At 51.3% G+C, this 19660-nt stretch overlaps 1 protein-coding gene across 2 annotated transcripts in view; it reads right to left on the reverse strand.

The window, feature by feature from the left end:
- The window catches only part of GSN (gelsolin), a 49504-nt gene that overhangs the window by 29216 nt on the left and 628 nt on the right, over positions 1–19660 (reverse strand). Inside the window, exon 2 of one of the 2 annotated variants that reach the window (XM_053656354.1) lies at positions 9944–10030. Coding sequence is in view for 1 of the 2 variants with exons in the window: in XM_053656352.1 (XP_053512327.1) it covers positions 5398–5439 (42 nt within the window). In the remaining variant the exon portion in view is untranslated. Of the gene's footprint in view, positions 1–5397; positions 5494–9943; positions 10031–19660 lie in introns of those variants that run through there. The other variant, XM_053656352.1, reaches the window with a different exon arrangement.

Genomic DNA, 19660 nt, shown 5'->3' on the forward strand with positions numbered 1-19660 from the left:
GGCCAGGCCCCACCACTTCCTGATCCCGTGCCCTGGAAGCCGCCAGATTTGACCATGAGTGTGAACCCGGCGCCCTGCTTGCCAGGGCCCACTTCACATGGTTTCCCCTTCTCTGTGAGCCAGGAGCTGTTGTTCCTGGGAGGCTGGCCTGCAAACAGTTATGCTAGCTGCTCTGGCCCCCTGGAGCCCGCCAACAGGGGAGCCCAGGCACAAACAAGTCAGCAGCACGACTCGGAGGCCCAAATGCAGGCACCGTGGCCACAGGAGCAGCAGAAGGTGGAACAGTCTCCATCAGCAAATGTCCTGGGAAGACAGGGCCTCAGACGCCTTAGCCAGAGCCAGAATGAGCAGGAGCCGGGGAGGCCGCTCCTGCACCACCGAGGAAGGGCTTTCCAAGAGCAGGAAAACAAGGTGCATGACTGTGGGAAGAGCTCTGGCCAGAAAAACCTGGGTGTAAGTGCCCGACCCACCACTTTCCAACTGTGTGGTTTGAACAAGTGGCTCCTGCCCTCTGAGCCTCTATTTCCTCAGGCGGGGATTATTACACCCTCCCAGGGCTGTTGTGGGAATTTTATAAGGTAAAACACATTTGGGGCTAAGCACGGAACTGGGCACAGAGTATGTACCTGCAAAGGGGGCTGGGTAAGGTTCTCTTTCTGAGACTGCAGTTCCTTAGGTGTAAAACTGAAGTACAAATGCCTTTCTCAAAGGCATGTGGAAAGGGCTGAACAAGACCATAAGTGTGGAAGATCCTAGGACCATGCCTGGCATAAAACAGATGTTTGAAAGTGCCAGTCTCCTTCCCCCAGGAGCAGGGGCCAAGCCTCTGTAAGCTCAGGATGCCAAGAATGACCAACAGGGTGAGGAGGGCATGACCTTCCAGCCAGCAGAATACAGGGAATGTCTGGAATGTACATGGACTTGGCAAGTGCCCTTCTGCAGAGTTCTACTTTCCTCCTCTGCAAAATGGGGTGATGACTTCTACCCTATGGAGTGTCTGGGAGCCCTGGGCACCGTGCTTGACACACAGCAGGTGCTCAACAAGCATCACATCCAAAGACAAGCCCCCACTGTCTGTCCAGGCTGTGCGCACATATAGGCCACTGGCCCACGTACCCGCCCTTGACCTCTCCCTCTGTGTCTCTGCATCCAGAGAATGGGAGGGCTGAAGGGTCGCAGTCGAGGCCCAGAGACCCAGGGTGGTGGCTGGTGTCGGGGATGGGCAGGCGTCTCAGGAGAGGGTCTCGAGCCAGCACCTAAGGGGTCTGCCTTCCGTCCGGCCCCTCGGAGAGTCTTTCCTGATGACTCACTCCCCTCTCCTCTAGCCTGCCTCGCCCCAAAGAATAAGGGCTTTGGAGTCAACATCTGACCCTAGTCCTGTCACGTACTACTTGGGTGACCCTGGGCAAGTGACTCAATCTCTCTGAGCCTGTGTCCTTGGGGACAGAATGATGAGACCATGTCACAGGCTTGCCAGCACTTGATTCTAGTACAAATCAGTTACGGAAGAACTACAAATGCTGTAGCATGATTAGGAATTCTTTGCAATGGCTCTCAAATTCTGAACTACAATAGAACTTCCAGATTCAAAGATATTTCTTATTATTGCTAACCCTTTTCACTTTAGTAGGTTTTCAAAGTGCTTTCCCCCTTGAAATGCAAACAGAAGTATGGGACCGGAATGCTCATCTCCTTTCCCAGGTCAGAGGACAATGACACCTAGCTGGAAGGATTAAAGGAGCCCCGGCACACAGAACCCAGTGCCTGGCACACAGCAGAGCTCCAGAACGGTGCTGCCTCATTTTCCCAGGTGTGTGCCCAGCCTCACTCCCAGGCAGACACCAGTCACCAGCATTGTCCGCCAGGTGCCGATCCCTCTGGGGACTTCTAGGACCCTGAGTGACACTCTTAGAGGAGGGCCTGTCCAGACTCATCTCAGGGGGAGTGCACCTAGGGCTGAGGCCAGAGCTGCAACCCTGTGCACTGCCTGTTTCACACTCACTTCCCACCCCCACAGTCCAGCACCGTCCTGGTTCTGGGTCCCCATCTTTCCTCTGAAACCACCGCACCAGCTTCCTCACTGCCTTCAACTCTCCTGTTATCCCTAGAGATTGCATCATTCCCCACTCCGGACCCTTCCATGGCCCCCAGTGCATACTGAAAGCAGACGGGACTCCCCGGCTTGGCCCCTAAGGCCCTCTACAATCTGGTGCCCGGTGCTCTTGCAGCCTCATCACCTGCCTGCCCCCCAACAAGGCATCTAACCTTGCCTCCATACATCCTCAATGTCCCTGCCTTCAGGAGAGCTGGGGTCTAGCCTCAGCTCTGCCTCTGACTTGTGTGACCTTGGGCCAGCTCTTGGCCTCTCTGAGCCTCAGCGCATCAAGCTATTGGAGGCCCTTGTGCATGGGAAGATGAAGGAGTGAGTGCCAGGTGCCAGGAGGGCTCGGGAACCACCAGGTTGCTAACAGCTGCCTCCTCCCTGCGCCTCCACCCCAGTGGAAGAGCTGACTCTCTCCCTGAGCACTGGAATGCACCGCTCACCGCCAGCAGCGGCAGCAGGGAGGGGAGTGGGAGGGAAGACGGCTTACAGGAAAATTACTAGGCTCTGGCTGGCTGGGGCTGGTGCTCACAGCTGCTTCTGAAAGACAGGTTCTGGAGGCCTGGCAGGCTCTTCCTGAGCCATGGACTTGGCCCCAAGCCTTGATCCCTGCCTCAGCCAGTAGGGTGGTGGGAGGTACTGGGCCCCAGTCCTCCAGGACACACCCACTCTTTGGCATCCGCAGAGACAGGGAGGAGGAGGTGAAACACAGACAGGCCTTTGTGGAAAGAGAAAACTGGCCCCTGCCACTGTGTGCTAGGGCCCCAGGCACTGACATGAAAAAGGTCTCTCTGTGCCCATTTGCTGCATCGCAAGCGCTATGCCCTGGGTACCACACCCCCACGTCATATACCGTGTACCATACCCAGCGTCACATACACCATGCTGTCTGTTCGCCCTACCAGGCCCTGTGTTCCTCAAACCTTGTCCTGAGTGGCTACTCCGATGCATGTTCCAGGTACCGTGTCCCATGTCACTTATTCCTTGGATCATGCTCCATGCACCATGTCACATCTGTTGCATGAGAGGCACTCTGTACTACATAACCTCTTTTGAAGCCCATGCGCACTGTATCAGGTCCTATCCCTTGGAAGTATGTACCATAACCTTGCCCTGGGTCCCCAAATGGTGTCCCTCGAGCCATGACTCCCACCTGCAGTGGAACGGTTAAGGCAGGAGGGCCCTGGGACAGGCCCCCAGCCCTACGCGCCTTTACCTGTGCAGCCTGGGAAAAGTTACCTCCCTTCTCAGTGCCTCAGAAATGATATCCGCACTCACCTAGTAAGAGCTGGCGGGGGGAAGTGAGAGATAATGCATTTAAAGTGCTTAGCCCAGTGCCTGGCACAGATGTCCCGCACACCGCGTGCCAGGCTCCCATGTCCCCGGCTCCTACTACGCAGCACACGCTCGATGGCATTAGTGAAATTCAAACAATAGGCTACAAGGAGGATATCATTGTTCCTCTCCTACTAAGGAGAAATCCAAGGCTCAGAGAGGGGCAAGAACCTGCACGAGATCACACAGACAGAAAGGGAGAAGCCGGGGGTTGCGCACAGGCCTGGGCGTTCAGAAAGAAGCAGATCAGTGATGGGCAATGGGGTGGGTGTGGGACGGCCAGCACGCAGGCGTGGGCACCTTTAAGGGGTCATGGAAATGTTTTCACACCGAACCGTGGGGGTGGAGGCACAACTTTGTAAGCATATTAAAAGTCATCGAATAATTAAACGGGGTGCATTAGAGGTATGTAAATTACACATAAATTTACTTCAAGAATTAGGGAAATAATACTTGACAAACTTGTTTAAAACAGAAGAAAAGCCAATGCACTTCCTGTGTGCCAATTGGACAGAGAACTCGGCAAAGAAGGGGCTCCGAGGTGGTGGGGTGTTGGTGGAGGCTGTGCAGCCCCTCTGAGGCCCAGCGGGGGGAGCTGTGCACAGCCGGGTTCCCAGCCCCTCTGCAGATCAGGTGGGAGGCAGGATCACCTGGGGAGCTCCAGGAGACGTGGATTCCGTGGATTCCCAGGCTCCAGAGTCTGCAGGTCAGGGTGGGGCCTGGGAACCTGGGATTCTGAGGCTCGGCCTGGACTGGAAACCATGTATCGAAGCCCAACAGCTCCTTTCACATTTGGGGAAACGGAGGCCAGGCAGGCCAGGGAGGTGCTCTGTCTGACCTAGTCGTGGATCGGGCAATGGGAGAGCCAGAGCTGGAACTGGGACCCCCTTGCTTGTCCCTTCTCTCCTTTCCCTCCTCCTCCCACCCCACTCCTCCCTGGCCCTTGGGCCTCCTGGTGACTCAGGGCTCTGAGTCATCCGTGGCACCACAGAGGAAACTTCTTAGGAAAAACAATCCCCAAAAACAAAGCTTCCCCGATCTAGGGAACAGAATAGGCCCAGGGGGCTGAGAGAGGGAGGGGAGGAGAACAAAGGGTGGAGTCGGATACTAGGATCTGGTCTCTCTTCTTGGCCACTGACTTGTGTGGGGCCCTAGAGAAAGTGCTTCCCTGTACTGAGTCTCAGTTTCTCCGCCTGTAAACCATTCCTATTAGGCACACAGAAGCTCATTATGGACCAAGTAACGTAAGTACTTATAAGCTTTATCTTGATGACAATGCTTCCCAAATCCATGGGAAAGTTGAGGCTCAGAGAGGTGACTGTTCAGCCCAAGGATGACTGTTAGGAAGTGCAGGGCAGAGTCTGAATCCAGCACGACCCGACTCCGAAAGCTCACTCTCACTCCTACGCACCTTTAAAACATGCCTGCTGTGTGGGGTGTGGCTCACAGATCACACCTCATCAAACATGTAAGGTGAATGACCAGAGAAGGTGCTCGGTCACACACGTCTTCCTCCTTTTCCTCCTCTATCTCAGGTCCTTCCTCAGGACTTCCTGGCCCAGGGGACAGCACACATGAACTTGAGTCTTACTCAGATGACACAAACCAGGGAGCACCCAGGACCTGACAAGCCACAAAGGGAGCATTTGAGCAGAGCCTTGAAGAATGAACGCAGGTTTGCCTTTGGGGAACTGAGCACAGGCAAGTCAGGTGGAGAGAACAGCAACAGCAAAGGCTCAGAGGTGGGTGAGGAAGGGACCCGGCCAGCAGGAGTCCTGAGCTGATCGGAGGCAGAAAAGGGCTTCTAAGCAGAAAGAGAACAGGATCGAAGCTGGTTTCATCTCTGCAGACGGCCTGCTGGCCCCGGACCGGGGAGTCAGGACTGGGACTTCCCCCGAGGCCTCCCTGCCTCCCCGCTCCAAGCAAGCTTCAGGGACCACCCCAGGTCCCTTGCTACTCACCCATGGGTCGGAATCGCCCCTGAGGGCCTCTTCCTCGGCCATTGCTGGGCTGGGCAGAGGGCAGGCAGGCCTCTCCTGACCACATCAACCTAATCACATCGGCCTATAAATAGGACCCTGTGGCTTTAGTCTGAAACAGCTGTGCCAGGCCCAACTCCAGACATCACATGGGCACACACAGTTCCGGAAACGGTCCTTCCCCCTGACATCATTAAAAACCAAAACTTCCTCAGGAAACCATTGTTCACACTCCAATTCACTTTCTTTGAACATGAGGCAGCGGGCTGGGGGGAAGAGCTCCTACCCGCTGCTCATTACTGACAGTGGGCCTTGTGACTGCTTCTCTGTTTCCCACTCTCTGGGGACCCTGAGCAGGCTACCATCTCTCTCTGGGCCTCAGTTTCCCCAAATGTAAACTACGGAGGTCGAATGATACCCTTGCAGGAGTGTCCGACCCACGGCCTGCGGGCTGCATGAGGCCCAGCATGGCTGCGAATGCGGCCCGACACAAAATCGTAAATTTACTTAAAACACGATGAGGTTGTTTTGTGATTACATCTTGCAATGTATTTAACATGTGGCCCAAGACAACTCTTCTTCCAGTGTGGCCCAGAGATGCCAACAGGTTGGTCACCCCTGCCTTAAGGCCTCTGTAGCCAGACACTCTCTGGAATGGTTTGGCGGGTGGGGCGCCCTACACTCAAAATATCCACTCCACTGTTACCCTTCCACCAGCTAATGTAAAATCTTAAATTATCGGCATTTTAAAAATTAGAATTGCAATACATATCTGAGCCAGGGAGAAATGAACAGGTCCAATCCCTGCCACTAAAGGGCTGGGTGGCCTTGGATGAGCTACTATCCTTCTCTGGGCTCCAGCCATCAGATAAAGTGCCGGCAAGATGACACCCAAGGTGTATGACTTTTTTTTAATTTCAAACTATTTTGCCCTGGCTGGCGTAGCTCAGTGGACTGAGCGTGGGCCTATGAAACAAGGGGTCCCCAGTTCGATTCCCAGTCAGGGCACGTGCCTGGGTTTCGGGCCGGGTCCCCAGTGGGGGACGCATGAGAGGCAAACACACACTGGTGTTTCTCTCCCAGTCTTTCTCCTTCCCTTCCCCTCTCTCTAGAAATAAATAAATAAAATATTTTTTTTAAAAAACTATTTTGTTTAGGGTTTATGAGAACCACAAGGCAAGCCTTGTGCTGAGGGCTGGAGCTAAAGAGACGAATGAGCCTCATCCGGCCCTCTGAGCCCGGCCCCGACCCCAGTGGGGAAACATAGAGGCATTTCCAAACCGCTCAGAGTCCCACTGGAGGCCTCTGTCGGGGCTGCTGGGAACACCTTGTTTTCAATTCGGATTACAGACCGATGGCTGCAGGGGACTCCCCAAAGGGCAGATTAGGACCGGGGTTGGCCATTAGCAACCAACAGGGAAATAAAGATAAACAGCCATCCCAGTGCACAGGCATATGCTTAGGACTTTAGTTCCCACCAAAACCCGGTAACACTCCCATTTCACCAATGAGGAAACTGAGGCTGAGAGTGGTTAAGGGCCATGTCAAGGGGCACATAGCAAGTCAGGACCAGAGAGATGCTTCAGGTTCAGACCTGTCTGCCTCTGCAGCCCAGGGTATAACCAAACCCCAGTGCCGCAGGGCTCCCATGAGCTGGCCAACGGGAGAGTCACCCAACCCGACAAGGGCCAGGGACAGAAAGGGGCGGAGTATTTTACTGTGTTTGTGTGTAGGCGGGTGGGAGTGACAAGGCTTCACCCAGTCACACTCATTCTTTCCAACCAGCTTATAGCATTCCCCCCGCCCAATCCACCCTCCCCTCTCAAATCCATTAATCAAGTCACTCCCAGTTGAGCATGTGTCCAACGCTCTCTGGCACCCAAGGGATGGAGACCTGACATTCAATGCCTCTCCCGGCCTCACTCTTCTGCCACTCTCCCCCTCAACCCCACATTCCTGCTGTGGTCGCACTGCTCACCAGTCCCCAACCACAGTGGTTCCAAGTAGCCAAACTTCTGCACATGTGACTCCCCGCCTGAATGCCCAGCACACCCTGTCCACCTAGTGCTTGATTCAGAAGAGGACAGGGCCTCCCTGGCTTCCCTGGTACTTAGCACAATGAACTCCAGGCTCAGCCACCACAATTCTGAGCTCCAAGGGCGGGGCAGGCCTGATTCATCTCCCCTCTCCATGCGGAAGCTCAGCAGTGAAAAAAGGCAAGGATGCCAGAGAATGCTGGGGAGTGCTCATTCCCAGGACTGCCTAGTACTGAGATGCAGCATTAGGACGCCACAGTGTGGAAGAACCAAAAACTGCACCCTCGGGACTTAGCTCTATCTCTTTCCAAGGTTCTAATAATGAAATTGGGGCAAATCTCTCCCCTACTTTAGAACTTCCAATAGTTTCCCACTGGCCTTGAATAAAATCCACACTCTAACTGAGGTCCCCCAAAACTTGCACAACTGAAGTCCTATCTGGTCTCCAGGCCCTTCTCCCATTACGTTCCCTTCCTTCAGAAGCCCAACAACTCCACCCACTACGTCCTGCCTCAGAGCCTCCTCCATGCTGGTCCCGCTGCCTGGGTACCCCCTTCCCTTCTTACCCTGCCACCTCCAGTTCCCTCTTCAGGTCTGGGCTTTTTCAAGGACGCCTCCCTCATCCGTCCAGATAGAAACCCATCACACCCACCCAATGCCATGCGATCTCATGACCCTGGCTGTTTCCTTTACAGCTGAAGAAATAAATGTGTTATGTGTGTGATGACCTACTGTGAGACCCAGAACTATAAGACCATCAGGGATGGGAAAATCTTTTCTCTACCACTCAGTTCAAGGCCTAAATTTCTGTCAAGTGAGTGTTCCCATGAATGAATGAATGAATGAGTCAGTGAACAAGTGGAGCTATCGTGGAACTCAAGACAAGAAAGGTGGCCAGAATCGTGGTATTCAGAGGCGGAAAATCGGGGCCCAAAGAAGGTCACAGAAATAGGAGACAAACTGGATGGTGCAGCCTCCCAGGAGCAAAAAGGAGAGAGAACTTCCAAAAGGACGAGGTATCACACGCTCCGATCTGAAGAAATACCATTGGATTTAGACAAGAGCTCACGCTGGCCTCCTTGGTTGAGCCCATGTTCAGCAGAAGTGGGTGTGAGGTGGGCACAGTGCAGGGGCAAGCCAGCCAAGCTTCCTTAACAGCTGGGCCGGAGCCAACCTGGCCCTGCAGGGTCTGCACAAGTGAAGAAGGCAGAAGACAGGTCCCTGTGTCATTGTTACCAAAAGCATGAACAGAGCGTAACACTCTTCTCAGTGATAGAGGACTTAGAGGCAATTTGGCTTTAGGTGTTGGAGTGGTTTGGGCTCAGTCCCAAAAGCTGGATCTTCAGAACCAAGACCAGCCTCCATCCCTCCCCTCTGGGTAGCATTAAGCTTTGACTGAAGGGGGACAAGTCCTCTCTCTGGGCCCAGCGGGCCTGCTAGGAATCCTGGCTTTGAGGACAAAGTGCTCTGGAGACCATCAGAGGGCCCTTTCATCTAAGCTTTGGGAAAGAGGAACAGCTCTGAATGTGGTCAGTGTCAGCCCTGGAGGCCAGCTGGGCCGCCACCAATGAGTAAGCGTGCAGGCATTCGGCCCCTTCTCCTTTTGGCCACCAAGGTGATGTCATGGGCTGGAGGGGTGTTTTCCAGGCTCTCCGCATGGTGTCCTCTATTAGAGATTCATTTCCTTTCCCCAGTGGAAGCTGGGTGAGTCCCTAGCAGTGATACTTCCCATTTCACAGTTAACAGAGTCCTTCAGCATCCATAGGCTTGCGCAGTCCTAACGACAACTTGTTAGGGGTGCAAGGGAGACCAACGTGCTCATTTTTCAAGCAGATAAACCGAGTCCCAAGCTGGGAAGTGACCTGGGTCTCCTGCCCAGGACTCTGCACCATGGCCCCTGGATCTCAGCCTACTTCCTCAGGTCACCTGTGAATCTGATAGTCAGGTGGGCCCCACCCTTCCAGCTCTGCGGGCCATCCCAGGTGAGTATGACTCATCCACCTTCGCAGTGACTCATACTCTCAGGTGCTCCTCCTACAGTCAACAAGCCGGGGACTTGGCAGCCACCCCCCAGGTTTTCTCGCCTCTCCCGAGCCTCCAGGGAGAATCTGTGCACCTCCTTCCTCCTCAGGGGAACCCACCCTCTTACAGAAGAGCCAAGAGAGGCCTTGGTACAAAAAGCAACTGTCCTGCAGCCGCACAGCCAGCAAGCAGCACAGCCAGGTGCGGGCCCAGGCACCCTGGCACCCAGCCCCGTCAGTCCTTGCTGCTCCCCCACAGGCTCAGCCCCGCCTGGCCTCCCTCTCAAAGGCAGGTGAGAAGCAAAAGAGAAAACGGGCGGAAATGTACTCTGAGCTTTACTAGAAAAAACTCAGAAACTACCTCTAAGTCCACTCTGGCGACCAGCGAGGCTTCACTGCCCCTTTCAGACTTCCTGGGGGGCAGTCAGAGCCCCGTTTAGGAGGACGCGGGGTCTGCGCTGCTCGACCTACCTTGCAGGGCTGTGAGGGTGAAGCGGGCTCTGCCAGGGGAGGTGCTAGGACCAAGGCGGAAGCTGTAAGAATGGGTGTCAGCACCACCTGTGAATAAAGGGCAAAGACTCTCAGTGTCGAGGGCTTAAGATCATCTGATCAAATTGAAAGCTTCCGCTCCTCCCCAGCCCCCACGACCAGGGGCACAGGGCCCCTATTTGCAGGCCTCCAACAATGGGACACTTGCCCCCTGCCAAGGCTTCAAGACCCACTGTTGGAGAGTTTGGCTGGTTAGACAAATCGTCACTAGGATGTGCTAAAATCGCTCTCTCTCTGCAGTCACTCAGCACAGGTTCGTCACCCTGCTTCCCAGTGACTCCTTGGAGACTTGAAAACAGTAACCCCAGGCCCTTAAGTTTTCTGCAACTTACACAGACCCTTCCTCCAGCTTCTCCTGAGACCAGGATGTCCTGTTCCCTTACCCCCCTTCCCTGATCTACTCCAAATGAATCCTGTCCCTCCTGGGGGGGTTGGCGGAGATGCCCAGCCCTGGCTGGTGTGGCTCAGTGGATTGAGCACAGGCCTGTGAATCAAGGGGTTGCTGGTTCGATTCCTAGTCAGGGCACATGCCTGGGTTGCAGGTCAGGTCCCCAGTGGGGGCCATGTGGGAGGTGACCACACACTGATGTTTCTCTTTCTCTCTTTCCCCTTCCCTTCCCCTCTAAGAGAAAATAAATAAAATCTTTTTTTAAAAAAAAGACCCAGATTTAGACACACAAATGAGCTCTATCCAAAGCAGGGCAAGCAGAACTCTTACCTCCATCATCCTAGATATCGTGCCTCTATTAATCCAACATAAAGTCCTATTAACATGTATGGTGACCTCATCGCATGACTGAATTCCGCTTACAGTGCTTACTATCAGCTTCAGAGCAGTGGCTGCGGACTCTGGGACAGACAAACGGCCCTTCAGTTATAACTGCCTGTGTAACTCGACCAAGTTCCCCCACCCCTCTGCCTCTCGGTGTCCTTCTCTGTAAACGAGGTGTTATGTGAGAACCCACCCCACGGAGTCATCGGAAGGATTAAATGAGATGAAATTATGTCAAGGGCTTTGGACAGTGCATGTATTTTCTCTGATTGTTAATCAAACCCCTAAGTCTTTCTCTAGAAATGATGTCTTCCTCTCACTGGGTGACTGCAATGCTCCCTAACGGGTCCTCCCACTTCCTCTCTCCTTCCTGAAGAGCAGTCTCCTCAGGGCACGGCAGGACCAAGTCACTGCTCCGCTCAGGTTCCACCTGGGCTCCCTGTCGTCCCCAGATCAAGTCCAAGATCCTTTACCAACTTCTGGACATCTTTTATGATCTGCTCCCATCAGCCCCTGGAGCCTCAACGCTCAGTTCCCGCTTCCCACCCACATCCCCTGCAAGGTCCAGCCAGACACAGCTACACTCTGTGCCTTACAGCCTCCCATAATCTTTGCCCAGGCTGCTTCCTCTGTTTCAGAACTTGCTTTCATCTCTGTTCTTCTCTTCTCCTTCCACTCATGATCAAGCCCAGCTTTCCTCCAGGAAATCTTCTCTAACCTCCCCTTCCCCTTTGAAGCCGAGCTGCTCTGAGATCTCACAAGCTTCCCTGTCACTCAGAGCTAAGAGTGCAGGTGCTGCCATCTAGGAGCAAAAAGAGCATTGCACCCTTTCCCAGGACTTGGCCACAGGGAGCTCCAGAGTTTCCAGCTCAGTGGAGCTTAGAATGAGCCCCAGCTAACTCCAGGTTGGTCTGTTTTTCATTTTGGACCTTAAAGCTGCAGCGACTTAAAAACAAGGTCCACAAACCGCTGAGTCTAGTCCATTGCCCACATACATGCCCTAGACAGAGCCATAAAGAGAAGCGGCTCCTTCCGGCACTCAGGTCCCCAGGGCAGATCCCAGCCCAGACTAGCCAGGTGCCTGTTTGCTGAATTATAACTTAGAGCACAGGGATGGGGGTGCTCTCTGAGAGCCAGAGCTGGCCACCCGTGCAAAGGCTAGCCTTTGGGTAGAGAGCGCCCCATCAGCAAAAGTGTGTAGGCGACCTGGAACCCCATTTGTCTAGAAGGTGGCTGAAGAGGAGCTTTCTGCCCTGGGGGTGGGGTAAGGGCGACTGGAACAGAAGTGTCTTTTCTCCTAAAAGACTGCTTGCACCCTGCAGCAGGTACCTGGTACCTAGATTCTGCCCTTGTTTTTCCTATGAGATCATTTTGTTGTTTGATCATCAACATATAGATCCTAAATTCATGTAAAAACCATACTACAAAATTCTGTATTTGATGTCCTTGTATTTCAGTTACCTCTTGTATTTCTGTATTAAAAAATTCTTAGTACCTTTATATCTAAAAAAAAAAAAAAAAAGACTGCTTGCAGCCCACCAGGGGGACCTTCAGATTTGGGGGGAGAAACATGGTTATCTGTCCAATAAAGCCAGAAGGGTTCAATGGGCTACCCCAAGGACAACAGTTACCATCTTCAGGGCTCTTACCAAGTGTTAAACTTGACATATACATCATCTCTCATCCTCACAGTAACTCTGCCAGGCAGATAGCATTGTCCCACTTTGTCAAGGAAGGACATAAGTTCAGAGAGGCAAAATAACGTGCACAGGGTCACACAGCTAAGGTGCCTGGGCAGTTCCCACCAAACCAAGCTGCTGCCTGCCCAATATCTTGGTCTCACTAAAGTTCAAGCGATGAGGCTAGGCCTCTTGCTCACCAGAGAAAAACATAAAGCCTTGGTTACGCTACATCAGGGGTTAGCAGACTTTTACTGTAAAGGGCCAGGCAGTAAATATTTTAGGTTTGGCAGGCCCCATACCCTCTCTTTTGCATCTTCTTCCTTGTTTGGGTTTGGATTTTTTTTTAACGGCCTTTTTGAAAATGTAAAAACCATTCTTAGCTGAGAGGCAAAAAACAGTCTGGTGCCTCCCCAGGGCTGTAGCTTGCAGCCTGTAGATTGAGAATCATGTTTATAATCTTAACTATAAAAACTTCAGCTGGGAATGTTTAAGTCAAATGTTAGGTCCTTCGGCTGCATTTCTCCCTCTTCGGATGGCTTCCTACTGAGTCACTCTCTCTTAAAGAAGGACCAGCCCTACCTTGCAGCGAAATTAGGCAGCAAAATATTTCAAGAGCTGTTCAGATTCTAGAAACTCGGAGCTGTGGATCAAATCATTCAACTCAGTGCTGGGAAGAGAAGAGGGAAGCAAATGTGATGGGTAGGAAAAGCCTCAAAGAAAAGACATTAAGAAACTTAGGCTCCTCTCTGAGCCTTGCACAAGGAAGGGATGTCGACTCCCACTATACCAAGTGTGGTCCCTGGACTAGCAACGTCTGTATCAGCTGCGAGGTCCTTAGCAATGCAGAGTCTCAGCCTCCACCCCAGATCTACTGACCCAGAGTCTGCATTTTAACAAGATCCGCAGTTGATCTGTGTGCAGGGTAAGTTTGAGATGCTCTAGAACATCTTTTATGTCCAGCTGCAACATTAACAAAACCCTACCCCTGAGGGGGGGGGGTCCAAAGATATTTTTTTGTTTTATTTATTTATTTGTAGGCAGAGGGGGAAGAGTAGGAGAGAGAAATTTCAATGTGTGGTTGCCTCTCGGGTGCCCCCTATTGGGGATCTGGCCCACAAACCCAGGCATGAGCCCTGATTGGGAATTGAACCAGTGACTCTTTGGTTCTCAGGCCAGCGCTCAGTCCACTGAGCCACACCAGCCAGGGCGTCTTTAAGTCTTAATATTAAGTCTCTGACCTAACATCTCTACTAGTGATCTCAAAAAGCACCCCAATTTAGGATGCACAATTGACACACCTCTATTGGATCTTGAACTCAAACCTTCAGCCAGCAGAAAAGCAGACCTGGGAAGACTCGAGAAGGTGCCACGCTCCATTTTGCAACGGGGGAAACTGGTTAGAGAGGGAAATGACTTTCCCAAGACCACACTGCCTGGACAACCTAGGGGTCTGACCACAGCCAGGTTCCTTGATCTTCCCAGGCTTTAGGTTTAATAAGAACTGAAATCATTTTGGTTTCAATGAGTACTTTTGGTTTGGATGAGTAGCAATCAGAGGCCTTGCTGTGTGTGCTTTAGGAAATTCACTTGCTCTCTCTGAGTATGAATATCCCCAGCCATGAAGTAAGGGGGTGGGGCCAGGTGATTCCCAAGGTCCAACTCTAACAGTCAGAGCCTAGAAACTGTTTTGAGGTAAGATAGGTCTTCAGCTGAGGGTCACCACAGTCACACCAAAGTCCAGGGAACACAAAGTCAAGCCCTTCCGTTCTAAGTGAGGAGGCGGAGCAGTGACCTAGCGTAAGCTCAAGGTCTTATGACAAGTGCAAAGCAGAAACTGCACATAGAGTGAGAACCAGCTTCTCTCCACCTCTTCAGCCTGGATTTTAACTGTTATCCTGTACTGATGCTGAACTGTGCAAATATTTTTGCTGAATGAATGAATGAAGGAAGGAAGTATGATGCTTCCGTAAATGGGCCCTGAGCTAGGATTTGGACACCAGCTCCTGAGGCTCCCACAAAAGGCCGTCACCCTCAGGTGTGGCCGTCACCCTCAGGCGTGGCTGGTGGGGGTAAGAATGGCCGCAACCTTTCTGGGGAGCAATTTGGCAAAGTGTTGCAAAAGCTGTAGAATATGTCATTTTTCACCCAGAAACTCCAAGTCCTGGGTACCCTCCTAAGAAATAATGAGAGAAGAAGAATTTATGCACTAGGATGTTCACTGAAGCATTGTTTATAAACAGCCTAAATGCCTAATACCAGAGGATTGGTTAAATGAACCATGATGTATTTATACCATTAATCCAATTACAGAGAGTGACTAAAAATCAGAATGGCACTTATCATTTTCATAATAAAAAGGGAAAGCCTGTTTTTTTAAAATAAGTAAAATGTGTAAGTTCACTTCTTTAATCCCCTGGACTATTGGAACAAAAAATTTAAAACAGCAGTAAAAGTGCATTTATCTACTTAGGTATAGTATACTCTAAAAACTTTTTTAAAATTAAATTTAGAGTTCCAAATAACATGAGAAAATATTTGTGTCACAATGTTAAAAGAAACAAAAAGTCAGAATAGGAAACCGTAAATGCAGCACGACCACAATTATGTGGGGGTAAAAAAAACAGTGCTGAAAATGTCAGGAAGGAAATGCACCCAAAATTAGAGAGAGTTCTTATTTTTAATATTTTTATTTTCCAAATTTCCTATCATCAACATTTGTTATCATTAGAAAAAGGAAAAAAGTCCCTAGAGGAGAGGAGGAAAAAAAAACAACCCACAGTCCATGGGTATCCCACCCACAGCACTTTGCTTCTCCCTGAAAATTAGCTAATATTTACTGAGTAACCCACCGAGGGCCCAGCCCAGCCACAGTCACTATAGGAAGGAAATGAAGGGCCAACCTCCACCCGGAAAGCTTACCTATACCACATATATATTCTTTGCTTGGCAAATAAACCAGACCCACATGACATCCTTGTTGAGGTTGGGAAGTAACAAGGCTGTTTGCTTAAAAGCAGAAAAGATGAATCCACTCCCACTGGTGTGGCGCCTCCATCAAAGTTGCCTGAGACACCGTGGTTCAAAACATGTCCGGAGTCCCCTTGGGAAGAGCAAATTTCGGGGATGCTTTACAGCCCAGGAAGAAAACTGCTATCCCTTAATCCAAGCACTAACTGCAAAAGACACAGAGGCTCCTTCTGAGAAAAAGCAAGTCACCCGGAAGGAGTAGAACGGAGGGTCAGGAAGGAATCTAACTGGCCATGGGGCCCCACAGGACCCCTGGGCAGGGGAGCTCCCATCTCAGGGTCTCAATTTTCTCATCTACAAAATGAGGTCCATAATGACAATCTCAGGGCTACTGTGAAGCTCAAAGAAGAGATGGTAAGTCATTTCACCCCTCTAGGTCAAGCCTCAGTTTCCTCAGCTGTAAAACGGAATCATTATCGCCTTTCTCATAGGGCTGGTAAAAGATTAAACAAGACAGTGAAGACGAAAGGTGAACACACAAGCATGCTATACATGGCCAGATTCTCACTGCTTATACAACAGGGAGTAGGATACACAAATGAACCCCAGGCCTCAACTTCCTCATCTGCAAAATAGGGCAACCGATTCAGTCCACGAAGACCAAATTCATGAACAGCAGCTGAATCTCCAGCTGGCACTGGCGCAAGTATCTTAAACACTGTGACCGCTGTGGGCTGCTCTGTGCTGGCAGACAAGCGGGCCCCAGCTTCCTGCATGGAGAACAAAGCCCTCTGACTTAAGGCCATCAGAAAAAGGGAAGCCTGACATTATCCTGTCCACCCCCCCACTGCCAAGTGAACACTGGGGCCCAGAGAAAGGCATGTATTTAGCACAAGTCACCCAGTACTTTGTCAGTGGCAAAACCAGGCCCACGCCCACCGCTTTTCTCTGCTGCGCCCTTAAATTGCTGATGTGGTCCCAGGCACAGACAGGGCAGAGCAGGGAGAGGGGGAGCTGAGAGCAGCAGGAACCGAGGCTGCCTGTGGTCTCCGAACTCACAAACCACATCAGGCTGAAATACGACACACGCTCACTCAGTTCAAAGAGAAGATATTTTTACATAGGTCTAAACACACTGGGCTCTTTCTTTCCCTCCCCCCCCCAAAATGCATAACTCTTGGGACCTGCATTTTCTTGCTTCTGCAGGCATTGTCTCAGGGAATAACTGTGCGACAAGGGGGTTCACTTTGCCCAGCTTCCCCAGAAAGTATTCCAGAAAACGGGCTCAAATGGTGAAAGGAGGGGGACCGGTCCGGGCTGGGCCCCCAACTCAACAAGTGAGCTCGGGCAAGTCTTGCGTTCTCTGAAGTGGAGGAAAAACTGACCTCCCCTCCGGAGTCCTGTCAGTGGTGTTACAGAAAAGTATGAGTTTCAAACAGCCCTGGGAGGTTCCTCCAGGCATCTGCTGCAGGACTGAGCTCCCAAGCCATGTACACTGACTCATGGCCATTGTCACAACCACAACAGAACTCCCCCATCAGCTCTCATGTCAGGACTAGATGGAACCTTCAGGAGAATGAGGTGATTAAGATCCATGGCTCTACACTTTCAGAATCCTGGCACCAACACCAAGTAGCCTTATAACCCGAGGTACATTATTTAGCCTCTCTAAGCCTCAGTTACCTCATCTGTAAAAGGGAATCATAATACATAGGGGATCAGAGGAATGCTTGTGAGGAATCCACGAAGTAATTCATGTTCCGGTGCTCGGTATGCTAAAAAGGTAGTTTTCTATGCTTATGAGGCAGCTCAACATCCCCCCATGTTACAGATGAGGAAACTGAGGCCCAGAGAACCAGCATTTGCCCCAGGTCACTCAGAAGAACAAACATTGTGGCTCCACTCCCAAGTTAGTACTTTTAACTCCTCTCAGTCCTGTGGTCTCCAATCAGCAAATACACACCCTCAGATTGGAGGTTTAGGCTGTGAAGTTTTCTTGAAGAAAACCAGAGACCACGGCCTCAGCTAAGGACTGCAGACCATGCGTAAGTCATCACTACGGCCTAGCAACTTCTCATGAAAGACCCAAACCACCCACACAGACGGAGTAGGGGGAGGTGATCTGCTGGTACCAGGAACCCAGGACGGGTGAAAGCATCCAATCTACAGCTCTTGCTTGTGATAATGTGACACAGGTGTACACACAGCTGTTAACTGTGGCTACCTCTGGGGAAAAAAGGGGGGTTTGGAGAGATGAAAGTCACTCGATACTCTTCTCCACGTTTGAATCTTCGTTTTTTTAATTTTTAAAAAATTTATTGATGTCCTTTTCTTTTCTTAAGAGAGGGAGAGAAACATTGATTTGTTGTCACTGGTTGATTTCTGTATGTTGCCTGCACCAGGGTTGAACCCACAACCTTGGTGTAGAGGGACGATGCCCTTAAGTTATTTGGCCAGGATTGAATCTTTAACAATATTTTTTTTTTGCTTAAAAATAGAAGAAAAAATAACACAGCAAAACTCACAATAACTTAGGAGCTTTAACCAGTAGCTATAAGCTCTAACCAAATGAGCTATACCAGACAGGGCTGCTTTTAGATAAAATTTATAGCAGGTCCTGAGATCTTCGGCTGGGTTTCCAGAATCTGCCCCCCTGACCCGTCCTGGGGCCACTGCTCTGGTTCAGAACTGGACTCTCTTTCACTCAACCATCCAACAGGCTCCTTGGGGTCCCTCTGCCTCCAGCTGAGCCCTTTCCAATGCGCCTTCTACATCAGCCACCAGAATGAGTTTTTATCATGGCTCTGGCCGAAGGCCTTTCTTGACTCATTACCTTTGAAATAAAGTCCAAACTCTTAGTTCACAGCCTAGTTCCATCGTTATTTACAGTCTCAACTCCACCACTCTACCCTTCCCCCATTCTCCATTCTAGCCATGTGGAGTGCTCAGAAAACCTCAGTGCCTTTGCACAAGCTCTTCTGGTTTCTTAGAATGTCTTTTCCCTCAATCCCTTTATCTCCTAGGAAACTAGAACTCCTTTTTGAGGACTGGGTTGCCCAGACAAACTTAGTCGCCTCTCTTATAGGCTGAAGTACCTATCAGTATCACAGGACTGTGTCGACCACTACAGATGGGAGGTCTCTTGAGGACAGAGAGCTTTGTCCTCCTCGGTGGCTCTTGGGCCCTCACAGGACAAGGCACTAGACCCAAAGAGGACTGAGTCAAGGAAGCAGGGGGGAAGGAAATGCCATGGAAGGCAAACCCTGCAGCCTCCCCTCTAGGGAGCTGCCTGCTCTCCCAAGTTCACATCAGTCCCTAATAAAAAAGACTGGAAAATTCTGGAGTAAAGTTTCCTTCCCTGATTCACACGGAAACCTTCTTTGCTGCTGTGTAACTCACCCTGGTGCCAACTCAAGCTCCCCCGGCTGTTTACAATTTCCCTGGCATTTATAAATAGCAAAGCCTAGAAAGGAAAATGGAGTTTCAAGGGACCTGGATGCCCACTATCCCCACTCCCACCTTTCCTTACTCCGTTCCAAGCCTCTTCCCCTTAATATCTCCAAGAAACACTAATCAGCACCCCCAAGTGTGTGTGTGTCGGAGGGAGTCAGTAGTCAGTCCCTTAGTGAAGGAACACTCAAGAAAGAGTCTTTCTTTCTGGGTCCCAGGCCTGCCCCTTCCTCCTTGTGTGACTATGAGCCTGTCACAGATGCTCAGGGCCCTTCAGTTCTATCAACTGTGGAGTGGGGTTGGGGTCAGACCTCAAGCTGTGCTCACAGGAAACTGGAATGCAGCACCAGGCGACGGTGCCCTGGTCAGAAATGTGGTCCTGGGAGAACTGGAGGTGCAGGATTAAGTCTTTCAGAAGTGCTCCAAGCAGAGCGGAAGCAGGACCTCCCCCTGCAGCCCTGCCTTCCACAAAGCCCTGGTTACTTCCAGCACAGCCCTGGATGCCTTTGGCTTTTTAGTGCTCTGGGCAGAGATGAGGGGCTACAAAGCATGTCCCCTGCCTACCCAAAGCTTCTGAGGGCTCAGGCTTGCCGGTGGGCATGGCCCAGGACAGCCTGCTTGCCCTGGAGGAGGCAGACATTTCGGTAATCGGGTCTGGGGTGATCAGACCTGAGAAGAGATGGGGACCCGGGGAGAAAGGGAGATTCTAATCACGGTCTTCAGCTCTGAAAGGAGTTTGTCTGTGTCAGGAAAGGGGATAAACACACA

This window comes from Artibeus jamaicensis, unplaced genomic scaffold, assembly GCF_021234435.1.
Source record: "Artibeus jamaicensis isolate MK-2021 breed Jamaican fruit bat unplaced genomic scaffold, CSHL_Jam_final scaffold_1964, whole genome shotgun sequence".
Classification (NCBI taxonomy): domain Eukaryota; kingdom Metazoa; phylum Chordata; class Mammalia; order Chiroptera; family Phyllostomidae; genus Artibeus; species Artibeus jamaicensis.